This window comes from Heterodontus francisci, chromosome 40 (genome assembly GCF_036365525.1).
Source record: "Heterodontus francisci isolate sHetFra1 chromosome 40, sHetFra1.hap1, whole genome shotgun sequence".
Classification (NCBI taxonomy): domain Eukaryota; kingdom Metazoa; phylum Chordata; class Chondrichthyes; order Heterodontiformes; family Heterodontidae; genus Heterodontus; species Heterodontus francisci.
The window spans coordinates 14,813,701-14,828,379 of NC_090410.1; the positions used below are offsets into that span (position 1 = coordinate 14,813,701).

General features: G+C 44.5%; 1 protein-coding gene across 5 annotated transcripts in view; it reads left to right on the forward strand.

Annotated features, from left to right (window-relative positions):
- The first annotated feature begins 9,198 nt into the window (after positions 1 to 9,198).
- The window catches only part of LOC137353113 (homeobox protein Meis1-like), a 639,330-nt gene continuing 633,849 nt past the window's right edge, over positions 9,199 to 14,679 (forward strand). For all 5 annotated transcript variants that reach the window (XM_068019113.1, XM_068019117.1, XM_068019115.1 and 2 more), the window contains exon 1: positions 9,199 to 9,269. In XM_068019113.1, the coding sequence (XP_067875214.1) occupies positions 9,252 to 9,269 (18 nt within the window). In that variant the 5' untranslated portion in view covers positions 9,199 to 9,251. The remainder of the gene's footprint in view (positions 9,270 to 14,679) is intronic.

Genomic DNA, 14,679 nt, shown 5'->3' on the forward strand with positions numbered 1-14,679 from the left:
GAGGACACAGGCTTGATACACTCGGACTTTTGTGTTCCGTGTCAGTGCGCCATTTTCCCACACTCTCTTGGCCAGTCTGGACATAACAGTGGAAGCCTTTCCCATGCGCTTGTTGGTTTCTGCATCGAGAGACAGGTTACTGGTGATAGTTGAGCCTAGGTAGGTGAACTCTTGAACCACTTCCAGAGCGTGGTCGCCGATATTGATGGATGGAGCATTTCTGACGTCCTGCCCCATGATGTTCGTTTTCTTGAGGCTGATTGTTAGGCCAAATTCGTTGCAGGCAGCCGCAATCCTGTCGATGAGACTCTGCAGACACTCTTCAGTGTGAGATGTTAATGCAGCATCGCCAGCAAACAGGAGTTCCCTGATGAGGATTTTCTGTACTTTGGTCTTCGCTCTTAGACGGGCAAGGCTGAACAACATGCCACCTGATCTTGTGTGGAGGAAAATTCCTTCTTCTGAAGACTTGAACGCATGTGAGAGAAGCAAGGAGAAGAAGATCCCAAACAGTGTAGGTGCGAGAACACAGCCCTGTTTCACGCCACTCAGGATAGGAAAGGGGTCTGATGAGGTGCCGCTATGCTGAATTGTGCCTTTCATATTGTCATGGAATGAGGTGATGATACTTAGTAGCTTTGGTGGACATCCGATCTTTGCTAGTAGTCTGAAGAGACCACGTCAGCTGACAACGTCAAAGGCTTTGGTGAGATCAATGAAAGCAACATAGAGGGGCATCTGTTGTTCACGGCATTTCTCCTGTAACTGGCGAAGGAAGAACAGCATGTCAATGGTGGATCTATGTGCTCGAAAGCCACACTGTGCCTCAGGGTAGACATGCTCAGTCAGCTTCTGGAGCCTGTTTAAAGCGACTCGAGCGAAGACTTTCCCCACTATGCTGAGCAGGGAGATTCCACGGTAGTTGTTGCAGTCACCGCGGTCACCCTTGTTCTTATAGAGGGTGATGATATTGGCATCGCGCATGTCCTGTGGTACTGCTCCCTCGTCCCAGCACAGGCAAAGCAGCTCATGGAGTGCTGAGAGTTTAGCAGACTTGCCACTCTTGATTATTTCAGGGGTAATGCCGTCCTTCCCAGGGGCTTTTCCGCTGGCTGGAGAATCAATGGCATCACTGAGTTCCGATTTTGTTGGTTGTACGTCCAGCTCATCCATGACTGGTAGAGGCTGGGCTGCATTGAGGGCGGTCTCAGTGACAACATTCTCCCTGGAGTACAGTTCCAGGTAGTGCTCCACCCAGCGGTCCATTTGCTTGCGTTGGTCAGTGATTGTGTCCCCTGATTTAGATTTGAGGGCGGTGATCTTCTTGATGGTTGGCCCAAAAGCTCTCTTAATGCCATCATACATTCCTCTGATGTTTCTGGTGTTGGAGGTCAGCTGAATATGACTGCATAGGTGTTGCCAGTAGTCATTTGCTCAGCGCCTGGCTGTTCTTTGTGCAGCGCTTCTGGCTGCTTTAAGTGCTTTAAAGCCCCTGTGCATATTGCCCACAAATTCCACTAAATTGCCATCCTGATGTGGGAAACCCACAAGGTGGCTGCTTTGGGAATCAGAAAAATGCCACACTGGTCTAGTGGAGGTGGATACTCTCCTGTGACCACATGCACCTGACCTGGGAATACGTGATGCTGACACAGGTCCCCAGCTGTTGAATGCTCCATTACACACAGCTGGTTTTGCCACTAATTGTGATCCAAATCCCACATTAAATTTAAAACAACTGCTTCTATTCTCATCACAATGGACATGCAGCAACAGTGAATGAAACTCGCAGTGATCTGGCCTCTCCTAATCCAGAGAGGAAGCACAGTAATCTCTTTGCACGTGAAAGTCTGCCTCCCTCAAATGAATTTTTCATAGCATTTAGCGCACACACTAAGAACATGGGCGAGTCTCTCAGGTTGTCCGTTAACATATTTGTTTACATTCAATAATGGGTTAAAACCAAGTCTAATTGGGAGGCAAGTTCCAGTCACTAACCTCAACTCCCCTTTCGCTGTCCCATTTTATCCCTTTTTAAAAAAATAAATCCCTTCAAAAGAAACAACAACTTGCATTTATATAGCACCATTAACAGAGTAAAACATCCCAAGACACTTCACAGGAGCAACATTTGACACCTAGCCACATTAGGAGATATCAGGACAGACGACCAAAAGCTTGGTCAAAGAGGCAGGTTTTAAGAAGCATCTTAAAGGAGGAGAGAGAAATAGAGAGGTGGAGAGGTTTAGGAAGGAAATTCCAGAGCTTAGGGCCTTGGCAGCTGAAGACATGGCCAACAATGGTGGAATGATGAAAATCGGGAACGCTCAAGAAGTCAGAACTAGAGGAGTGCAGATATCTCAGAGGGCTGTGGGGCTGGAGGAGATTACAGAGATAGGGAGTGGCAAGGCCGTTGAGGGACTTGAAAACAAGGATGAGACGTTTTAAATTGAAGTGTTGTTTAACCGGAAGCCCATGTCGGTCAGTGAGCACAAGGGTGATAGGTGGACGACACTATTAGAACAGGGGCAGCAGAGTTTTGGATGACCTCAAGTTTAAAATGCAAAATAGAGACCCATACTTTATTATCTAGACATACAAATATACGCAACACACATCTCTATACATTATGCATTTATTATATGATAAACAATGTTACATATTCTATATGAGTCACTGGTATGATATATTCCACATTTAATAACATGCTAATATAATTCATATACACCTATAATGTAGATGATATGTACATACTGTTTTGTATATGTATGTTTAGGGAGAGACAGACAGAGCGATTCAACATTTTGGGATAATATGGGAATATTCACACATAACACATGCAGACGCATTATACACATATGCACAAAATATGCATCTTGCATTAGCAAGATAATATTTAACATGCGTTAAGGGTCATGTATGTATTCAATTATATTTAAAGATCCATATATTCTTCAATGTGTATATGCATATATATATGTGTGTGTGTGTTTAACTGCCCACATAGGTGTGCTCCATCATTCTGTCGCTCTGTATTGTTGCAAGTCTGGTTGTCTGAGGGTTTCTGTGCTGAGCCGGGCTGTGCCTGGTTAAGTGTTCAGGTCCCTATTCTTTGCTCATCAGCCCCACTAGACAGCGCTGTGTATTCACTGTGCGAGCCGGGGAGCCCAGCTCCTCACAGCGGCCGCCAGCTCAGGGTCACCCCGGGAGCAGCAAGAGGAGGGCTGGGGGTGGACACGAGCAGGTCCCGCCGCTTCGCAACCTCAAGGGGGTGGGGGGGTCAAATTGCAACCCAGGGCGACGATTAATGTCCATGCCCGGTCTGGCTGCACGGTTCAACCCCAGAGGGAGGTCATGGAAAGTTCAAACAGTCAACAGAACTACTGTAAAAAGAAAGACATTTTCAATTAGTTACATTCCATTATCAGCAACACTGAGTCAAACAGGAACTCTGCATAAACACAATAATCAACACAACAACCCTGTCAGATCAAACTTTACAATAGAACTCATTTAACCAGTGCAATTCCTGCTCGAGCCCTTAATTGTAAGTGTTGGTAATGCTACGTTACGAATAATGAGTTCTCAGCAGTCGAACAGCGTTTAAAGCACTTTACAACAATCTCACTATCAGAGTGAGGTGAGCTTCCAATTGACATCGTATATTTTATTCAGATACTTTAAGGTTATTTTGGGACTGACTACCTGGGTCGGTTTGGGGATTAATGGCTGTAACTTCATTGATAAACTAAGATTAGATGTGCATCTCCATTTTGAGTTTTAAAAAAACTCTGTTCACCACGTAAATCCAAACGGCTTTAGGCACTGGACTGAATTTAAAAGTGTTGACTCAGGAAAAGGTGCAGAGCTTGAGAACTTCCCCTGAGCATTCTCGGCAAGTAGAGACTGGCCATAAAATCAGACGGAGAAAGAGACAGAGAACGCGAGAGACAGAGAGAATGAGGGAGACAGTGAAAGAGAGAGAGTGAGAGGCAGAGAAGCGGGGGAGGGGGGGCAGAGAGAATGAGAGAGAGGCAGAGAAGAGGGACATAGAGACAGTGAAAGAGAGAGAGTGAGGCAGAGAGAGAGAGACAGTGAGGAAGAGTCAGGTAGATAACTGAGGAGAGGGAAAGAGCAAGGGAAAAAGAGAGGCGAGGAAAGATAAATAGGGGGGGGGGGGAGAGAGAGACAGTGATATGCAAAATAATGTCCGGAAAATAAAGATAAGAGAGGATAAAAGACAAAGGAGAAAAGCAAGCAGAGTCAAAAATAGAGGCAAGACAGAGGAAGGGATAGACTGAAGAGAGGAATGGACGGCAGATAAAGACACAAGCAGAGAAAGACCTGATATAAGAGCGCAATTGGTGATCTGGGCAGCCCTGCCAGAGATGATACAAGGTTTGCCAGCGACCGGCAGCTATTCCATGAACTGAGAACCACAGGGACATTTTGCTCCATGACATGTAAAACGAAGTTACAAAGTGTGGTTATTTAGAGAGCGCCGCAGCGAAAGAACTTTCGTTGCTGTTCTTTTTTTTGTATCGGTACCTCTGCCATTTCTCTGGTTCCCCTGTATCTCTCCTCGCTACCTCTAACTCCTAGTTTCTCCACTTTCTTTGACTCCCAGTGTCGTCCCCCTTCTCTTTCCCTGACTTCCAGTGCCCAAACCCCCTTCCCTTTGATTTCCAGTGTCTCTGTTTCCACCGGCCTGTCTCTCTGAGTCTTCCTTTCACTCCCAATGGATGTCAGTTTGTTTCGTTCTGACTGTATGCATCTGCCTTGTTAACCCTCTCATCACTGGGACGCTTTGTCTATTTGCATATTTTTCATCTGTATCACAAGTCTTTGAAAAATGTTTGGAACGATATTACAGAACAGTACGAATGATATGGAGTTCCAGTTTTAGTTTCCCAAATGAAAGAATGGATCTATCTATCTATCTATCTCTTTACACACTTCAAGTTCTGAAAGGAAAATGAATTCCAGCTAAAAGGTTGCTTAAACCCTCCAATTAATCGCAAAAAAAACGCTGTGCTGTGCAGGGAGAGAAATCTGTCTACATATTAGAATTTTCTTTGAGCAAGCCCGCGCCTGACACGGTGACGGATGGAAAAGCAGTTCCAACGCCAGCTTCAAAATTTCCTCAGTTCAGCTTGTAACAAAGTGAAATGCCACAGAAATAACAAATAGTGTCGGGGCGGCCTTCTTCGCTCGTTTTTTCTTTGTGTATTTGTGTAGAAAGCCTTAATGACGCCTCATTTGTCTTCAGTCTGGCTTGTTTTTGTAAACCAACCCTGACACTAAATGTATTTCTAAATAAACAGAGTGAATAGAGAAATAAATCCGCTGGAGTTTAAATGCCGCCACTCATACAGCCCGACTGCAGGAACATCAATACTCCCCCATCCCAATCGTTCATTTTATTTTTGATTTGAATTTTACCCTACCTCTGGTCTTAAATCCCCCGCGATTTTCTGGACCTTTTATTTGGGTCTCTTTGGATCTTATCTGTCCCGCTTAAGTTATTGGTACAAAACCAAACACGTCGTTTCTCTCTCTCTCTAGTTCTAAAACCATAGCGATGAAATATTTCCCAAAACACCAACTTGTAAAATTGAAATCAATTTGGAACATCAGGGAGGGAGGGGGAATTTCAAGATATTCAGGAGCATGGGAGTGAATTTCTGATTATTACAGGGATAGTTCCCCCCTCCCAACCCCATCTCATTCCCCACGACCCAAATCCCGTCCCTATTAGAGTTCAGCCCTTCTGATGAGCGCGCTTTAAAAGGACAAATTGCTCAGACTCCACAATACTGGAACCTTGCCCCCTCCAAAAATTAGAATGACATAATAGTATATCTTCATATTTGATTTAGAATATAGGTTCTTTTGTGTGTTTTCTGCTTGGTTACCGCTGACTGGGGGCAGCAATGTACGTGGCTCCTTGTTACGAGCAGGACTAAGCAGTTCACACAGGGTCCGGTACGAGTGCATTGACAGTGAGAAACCAGCACACAATACAGATCCGGAAGAGCACCGGCTCTGCACCAAACTGCGCAGGGAGAAAAAAAAACAGATTCACAAACGAGAAAATAATTGGCCTTGTAATTTTTATTTATTCGTACCTTCGAGAGAGAGTGAGAAAAAAAACTAGCCACAAAATGGAGCAGAGTTTACAAAGGTTAATTTTATTCAACGAATACAGGGAGACAGTACAACTCTCTGCTTTGCTTATTTTTTTTTCAACTTTCGTTCCGTCCACAATTAAAATGTTTTGTGGGTTATTCAATAATAGAAAAAGAAAGACCCATTGCTGCCCTTTTTACTGGCTCTCCTTTGTATCCTATCTATTCCAGGCTGCACCAGCCCTCATCTCCCGTCATTCTGTATTTACATCTTAGGCTTTTTTCCCTCCCTACCAGCGCTCGTTCATTCGCCCTGAATACTCTCTTTTTTCTGCAGCGGAATGACAAATCTGCTTTAATAGTTTCTGTCTGTCTCAGAATGAAGTGAGGTTGGTTTGAAGTCCCCTTCTATTACTCCTCTTCCAGCCGCTCCGTTCTTTTCAAATAAGAGTCGTGTTTTGTGTTACTTTGTGTCTTGACCGTTTAATCTAAATCATTTCAAGTGAAGCGATCCGTCGCAATATGTGGGTGCATGAGTGTGTCCCCTAATATTCTTTTGAGGACTGGAGGCAATACTAAAACTTGGGATCTCAATTCTCTGCGCCTAATTCATAAAACGGCGCGAGATTAATTCCAAGAGTTTTGGTTGAATTTAACTCTTTGACCCATGAAACGGATATTTTAGCTTCCATGCCCAACCGTCAAATCATTTCTCTAACCAGAACTAGAACGGTCCTGTAACTAGCTCGTGTTCTGTGTGATTGAGGAATTTTTTTCATTTTGTGTCTGATTTTTTTTTTGCTCTAAATTAATGCTAGAATATTCGAATTTTCCCCTGCAGGAGTTTTCTCCCGCGGTGTGTTCTGTAATATTTAATGTATTTGCAAAGAGGGCGGTTTAACGCTCAGAAGGGGTTAATGGACGAGATTACTGAGTGAAACTAAAGGAGGTTAACCATTTAAACCCAGTCACACACAGGGTTAAACTGTCCTTTTCCCCTCTGTGCTTTACATGGGCAGCGGCAGTTTTGCTGAAAATCTATTTGAAAGGATAAAATGTCAGGAATACAGTTCCTGTGCATTGAACACAAAATGACTTTGGTCTTGGAGGAGTGATTGACTGGCAGATCTCTCGGCCTGGGTTGCTTGCTAAGGGACCTAGGCAGTGTCTAGTGCTGTAGAGAGTGCCATGGCCTGGAGGGAGGGAGAGAGGGCGGCGGGTGAGGGGGAACTAACTCCGCTTGCCCTCTTTGTGTGTTTTTCTTGCGATGCCGCGTTGAGATCACAGCGACGATCCATCACCTTCCGAGGCGGCAACACTGAGAGCCTCAAACCGGGGGATGACCTCGAACTGACACCGGGCGGGGCTGGGGTGCAGAAGCAGAAACCCGCGCCTGTATTGCAGGCAGCTAAAACACAATTCCAGAACCAATGAAACAAATTAACTTGCAAAGATACATTTGCAGCCAGAAAAATGTATCGGGAGAGAGAGAAAAAACCAACAAATCAAAATCAAGCAAAAACTTCAAACTCTAAATTGTGGAGTTAATCATTTCATCCCAACCCTACAATAAATTAAACCCTGAAACATTGTTGCTAATTAATTTCCCGGGCAGTACAGAATTACTCCCCTAACCGAATTTGCAGACACAATTTAACTGCGGGTCCATCAAAAACGTCCCAACCTTAAGTAAAGCAACGTTAAGACTTTATGCAGTCAGTGATAAAACATCTCCCTCATCCTCAGATACAATTGAAACCCATATTAATCGCAATGTGCTTCCCATCTCCCTCTATAATTCCTTATTAACCTGCATCCTTGCAGTGAATCGTTGGAGAGAACGCGGCCTCATCGCTGCACCTGTATATATATGATACGCATATCACCTTTTTTTAAATAAACAAACACATACTCCGAGAGAGTTAGGCTGAAAGCTTGTTTCCAGGGGCAGCAGACACGACACAGATCAGGACACAAAGTAAATATGAAACAGATTAGAGCGGATCAGACTGCTACACGTCTAATCCCTGAGTTCACTGCCCCTGTCATTGGATAATAATGCCTCGTCTTTTGTTTAAAATTTGCGAGGTTGTTGCTGTGCTCCTCGCAGCGAACAGAGGTCCAATTGCACACGGGGGTTTCTCCCACCCCTTGTATGTCAAGCAATGCACCAACACGGGGCTCTGGAGAAATCCCCAGTAACTCCCCACAAGAAGCAAGGCAACATAAACCATCAAAAAAAAAAGTTCAATCATTAAAAAGTGGTGGTGGCTGGGATATTACAATCACTGAAAATGAAAAGGACATCAATAGAAATAGTGTCTGATTGTTTTTTTTTAACCGGTAAAGGGGCTGACACATCCCGGGACATCTGGAGATGAAGAGAACCGTTTCGGGTTGAGGACCGTGGAGCACATGAGACACGGTCACTGTCCCAGATCAGAAGCGGCAGCTCCCTGGTTCTCACGAACCTCATTTTTTTTTTAAGTACTTTTTTTTTGGCATAGAAAAGTTCCTTGCGTGCTTTTAAAGGGGTGCACCAGCCGCTCACTGTGCAAGAAACCCGTTCGAGTCATGCAACGGCTGAGGATTGTCATAAACTGGGCATCACCTGCAAAATAGCATAAACAGGGAGACTCTCACAATAGCTGGAAGGGACGTCAAGTTATATTTCTTCCAATAAAACATATAATTGACAAACGCTGGAATGGATGGGAACAGGGTACAGCGAGACTGTAAAATAATTATCATTTTCAGTCAGTGTGCCTTTTAAAAAAAAATGATAGATCCAGGAGGTGCTATTTTGGGATCAGTTTAGTGTAAGCGGGAGTTAGTGAGAGGGGCTTTAATAAGAGGCAAAGCAAAAAACTGAACGCATTCAGAGAGGGGAAGGGTTTGGAAAATCGACCAGCTATTCGGGTTTGACGAGTTGTTAATCTGGATCAAGAAATTTCTAAAAATATAAATAAACGTCCCAGCATCCAGGAAGCTGTAACCGTCTGTTCTCAAGCCTCCTTGAACCCATTGTAACAAGGGGAGAGAGAGAGAGAGAGAGCATTGCCAACACCCAGATCATTCCTTGCTGTTCTTTTAAATCGATGTGCTCTCAAAGGTTCTGGCAGGATGCAGTCGTGGCGTTTGGTATGTGGTTTCTTACACCCTCTCTTTTATTCTCCATAAATGTTTAATCTTATTTATTAACAATTGTAAAAAAAAATGATAGCGCGAGTTTTATTTAACGATAATGCAAGTGAAAACCTGAAATAACTTATTTAAACACAAAATGTTAGGGAGTAGTTTTTTTTTGGAATTTAAAAACACTAAATCTTGTTCTGAATTATTCACCGTGAATTTTAATTTTAAAAAAAACGTTCCTGCAAGAAATGTTTTTAAAACTGCATAGAAATATACTTGCAAATATTATAAATATTAATAATGTCTTGTGGATATAATTCCATCTCTCTTCGTATATTTTCTTAATTCCTGGTGATAAGATTATTTGCAAATGCTTTTCCGGTTTATAGGCGTTTTGCCATGTTAAAGCTACTTTAAGTTTCAAATGCTAAAAGCTGAAAAGATGAATGCAGAAAGAACCGGGTTCGTGTTAGTTTTTTGTTGCAATTCTGTCGGAGATAATCACCTAAAGGCTCCTCACAGACATACTGAAAACTCATGCACACTCACTATCAGACACACACACACTCACTCTGATTCAGTTTGAACCCTGGGAAAGTAGGAACAACCATGCAGCAATCAACTTATTCACTGAACAGGAATCAAACACGCAGCGGTAACCAAAAGGAATATTCCGTTCAGCGTTCTGGTCCTGCTTTGGAGAGAGAGAGAGCGATTGGTCTTCATGTGCGCTGCAGTCAGCGAGGATCCGACTCAACATTAAAACGAGTCAGAAGGGGCTCGTTTGGAGAGGCTGTGGTTTTGCATTGGGCTACTTGAAGGATGTGCTAACAATAATGCACCAATATAATAACAATATTGTGGAACTCACATTTAAGTAAAACACTTGGCTGCATGTTAAGGGCCTGGTCGGTGCATTTCTGCAATTTATTGCATGTTGCGCATTAAAGATTCTTCAGCAAAATGGTCTGGCGTGACTGCAAACACGTCGTGTTAATTTGAAAGGACTGGAGCTTTGGGGTCTAGGTTTGGGGGTGGCTGGGTGTGAGAGAAGGAAACATGCAGGAAGGTTAACGACGCTGCTATAAATCTGCTCCAGCTCTGGCTGTCAGACCTTCCAAACCAGCGGCCCCATTGCCAGGCACGAGATCAGGCTGCGAGTCGCATCAATGGGGAAACAAGGCTCTGGTTCTTGGGGAGGGGAGGTTGTTCAGGAGAAACGCGGAACAAGTGTCTGGTACATCCGTTTTTAACAGCTCAGTGTCCATGTGGGTCATAACCCGGGATATATGTGATTTTGTATTAATCCATCCGGATCATAAAATCACAGAACTGTTACAGCACAGAAGGAGGCCATTCGGCCCATCGTGTCAGCACTGGCTCTCCGAAAGAGCAATTCATTTAGTGCCATTCGCCCGTGTTCTCTCTATAACCTTGTGCATTGTTCCTTAATCAGGCAACTGTCTAATTCCCTTTTGAATGCCTCGATTGAATCTGTCTCCACCACACTCTCTGGCAGTGCATTCCAGATCCTAACCACTCGCCACGTGAAAAGGTTTTTCCTCGTGTCGCCGTTGCTTCTTTTGCCAATTATCTTAAATCTGTGCCCTCTCGTTCAAGATCCTCTGATGAGTGGGAACAGTTTCTCTCTATCTACTCTGTCCAGACTCCTCATGATTTTGAATACCTCTATCAAATCCCCTCTCAGCCTTCTCTTCTCCAAAGAAAACAGTCCCAACTTCTCCAATCTATCTTTGTAGATGAATTTCCTCATCCCTGGAACTATTCTCGCGAATCTTTCCTGCACCCTCTCAAATGCCTTCACATCTTTCCTTAAGTGCGGTGCCCAGAACTCGATGCTATATTCCAACTGAGGCCGAACTAGTCATAACCCGGGATATATGTGATTGTGTATTAGCCTATCTGGGCAATAACCCGGTAACCCGTGCAACCCAGTAACAGTTGGTCTCTGTTTTTTGACATCAGTGTGGCCCATGAGAGCTGATGCGAGCTATAGTTAAACCCAAGTAGGTGCCCTGGACTAGCCCCCACTCCGATCAAGCATTTAGCATTAAAATATGCCAAATAAAAAATCACATATCTCAGCCAGAACCCTAACATTTTCACCCAGGCAATTATTATAAATAATAGAGATAAGAATTTGAAAGGGTGCCAGATTTGAACTATTAATATGTCCAATCTCTAACATGTTTCAGACTCCATTTTAGCCAAGGAACTCGGTTCCAATCTCACTCTCCTTCAATTTAGCAAACAATTGCTCAGACCCGAGTTAAATGCCTAAAACAGGCCAGCTCCCTCTTCCCACTCCAGTGCTCTAACTGTTGGACAATCATGTTTAATTCCAGTGGAAATTACAGCCCACCTCCATGTTCATTCCGCCTTTTTACCGGTAAGGGTTATATTAAACACACCCTCGGCTATGTACTGCCACTTCCTCAGCAGCTACTGCAGGATCCTAGGCGTTACATTTACCTGAAACTGAACTGGACCAGCCATATAAATCCCATGGCTACAAGAGCAGGTCAGAGGCTAGGTATCCTGCGGTGAGTAACTCACCTCCTGACTCCCTAAAGCCTGTCCACCATCTACAAGGCACAAGTCAGGAATGTGATGGAATACTCTCCATTTGCCTGGATGGGTGCAGCTCCAACAACATTCAGGAAGCTCGACATCATCCAGGACAAAGCAGCCCACTTGATTGGCACCCCATCTACAAACATTCACTCCTCCGCCACAGACACACAGTGGCAGCAGTGTGTACCACCTACAGGATGCACTGCAGCAGCGCACCAAGGCTCCTTCGACAGCACCTTCCAAACCCGTGACCTCTACCACCTAGAAAGAAAAGGGCAGCAGATGCATGGGGCCCCTCCAAGCTACACACAATCCTGACTTGGAACTATATCGCCATTCCTTCACTGTCGCTGGGTCAAAATCCTGGAACTCACTCCCTAACAGCACTGTGGGTGTACCAACACCACCATGGACTGCAGAGGTTCTAGAAGGTGACTCACCACCACCTTCTCACGGGCAATTAGGGATGGGCAACAAATGCTGTCCTAGCCAGCGACGCCCACATCCCATGAACAAATAAAAAAAAATATTCATCATTCTGATCCAAACTTAGAATTCCAATTGAACTGGTCAACTCAATAGATTGAATTGCCAATCCAAAGCCTGTCATTTAAAATGGACAGTCTTTGAAAATGGTTACCTGCTTATTGTGGCTTGTTTTGTGGTCAATATTTAGTGTGTCAGCTGCTGTACTGCCTTTGAGTTAGAGGTTTATGGGTTCAAGTCCCACACTAGAATTTTAAGCATTAAAATCCAGGTGCTCTCTTTGGGATGAGGTGTCAAATCAAGGTCTGGCCTCTCAAAGGATCCAACAGTGCTATTCAGAGAAGGGCAGGGGATTTCATCCAGGTGTCCTGGCCAATATTTATGCCTCAAACACCATCAACAGAAACAGATTATCTGGTCACTATCATCTTGCTGTGGGTTGTTGCTGTGTGGAAATGTGTGTTCCCGACATTACAACAGTGACTATAGAACCATCGAAAAATTACAGCTCAGAAGGAGGCCATTCAGCCCATCCTGTCTGCGCCGGCTGAAAAAACTAGCCGCCCAATCCAATCGCATCTTTCAGCACCTGGTCCGTAGCCTTGCAGGTTACTGCACTTCAGGTGCATGTCCAGGTACCTTTTAAATGAGTCGAGGGTTTCTGCCTCCAACGCCGTTCCTGGCAGTGAATTCCAGACACCCACCACCCTCTGGGTGAAAAAGTTTTTCCTCATGTCCCCTCTAATCCTTCTACCAATCACCTTAAATCTGTGCCCCCAGATAATTGACCTCTCCACAAGGGGAAACAGATCCTTCCTGTCTATTCTATCTAGGCCCCTCATAATTTTGTACACCTCGATTAAGTCACCCCCTCAGCCTCCTCTGTTCTAAGGAAAACAACCTTAGCCGATCCAATCTTTCCTCATAGCTGCAACTTTCAAGCCCTGGCAACACTGACGACTACATTTCAAAAGCATTTCCTTGGTTGTAAAGCATTTTGGGACGTCCTGAGAATGTGAAAGGTGCTATGTAAATGCAAGTCTTTATTCTTTTGTGCTAGACCAGTCCCCGGGACAAAAGTACCACTTAAAGACAGGAGTGAGCCTCTGGGTCAATAGTCACTTTCCTGCCTCGGGGTTTGAAGGTGCAGGACTCAAATCCAACTCCAGCTCCTCCCTGGGAGGCTGAAGATCCAGTTATGAAACATAAAATATATACGACATAGAAGGAGGCCATTCGGCCCATTGTGTCTGTGCCAGCCAAAAAAAGAGCCATCCAGCCTAATCCCACTTTTCCACTCCCGGTCTGTAGCCTTGTAGGTTACAGCACTTCAAGTGCTTACCCAAGTATTGTTTAAAATGTGTTGAGGGTTTCTGCCTCTACCACTCCTTCAGGCAGTGAGTACCAGACTCCTACCACCCTCTGGGTGAAGAAAATTCTCCCCAACTCACCGACCAATTACTTTACTCTGCTAAAGGAAATATATCCATCTTATCCACTCTATCCAGGCCCCGCATAATTTTATGCACCTCAACTAAATCTCCCCTCAGCCTCCTCTGTTCCAAAGAGAACAATCCTGGTCTATCCAGTCCATCCTCATGGCTAAAATTCTCCATTCTGGCAACATCCTCATTAATTTCATGTGCAGTCTCTCTAGTGCAATCATGTGCTTTCTGTAATGTGGAGACCGGAACTGTACTCATGTTGTGGCATAACTAGTGTTTTATACAATCCTAGCATAACCTTCTCCTCTTATATTCTATGCCTTGGCTAATAAAGGAAAATATCCCTAAGCCTTCTTAACCACCTTATCTGTCTGTCTTGCTCCCTTCAGTGGTCTGTGGACCTGCACTCCAAGGTCCCTCTGTTCCTCTATGCTTCTCAGTATCCTACCATTTATTGTGTGTACCCTTGCCTAGTTTGGCCTCTCCAAATACATTACCTCACACTTCTCCAGATTGAATTCCATTTGCCACTTTCCTGCCCACCTGACAGTCTATTTTTATCTGCCTGCAGTCCGCAGCTTTCTTCCTCATTCTCAACTATTGACATCCGGTGGAATCCAGGTAGGCGGGGGTGGGTCTCTTCACCATATGGGGTTGTGGCATCTAATGAAACCCTCCTGCACTGTATAAGACTAGCCACCCTATCGGCTGGTATAAAGATGATTATGCTCATGGGAGGAGCACTTAAGTTGGGTCCTGTCACACACTGTGAATTCTTCCACTACTCCACACCACTCTCTAGGGGAAGCGACAACTAAGTGGGGCAGTGCGCCAAAAGGACTGAGTGATTTTCGGGTCATACAGACCAGGATGGTGCCAGATGGTTTCCC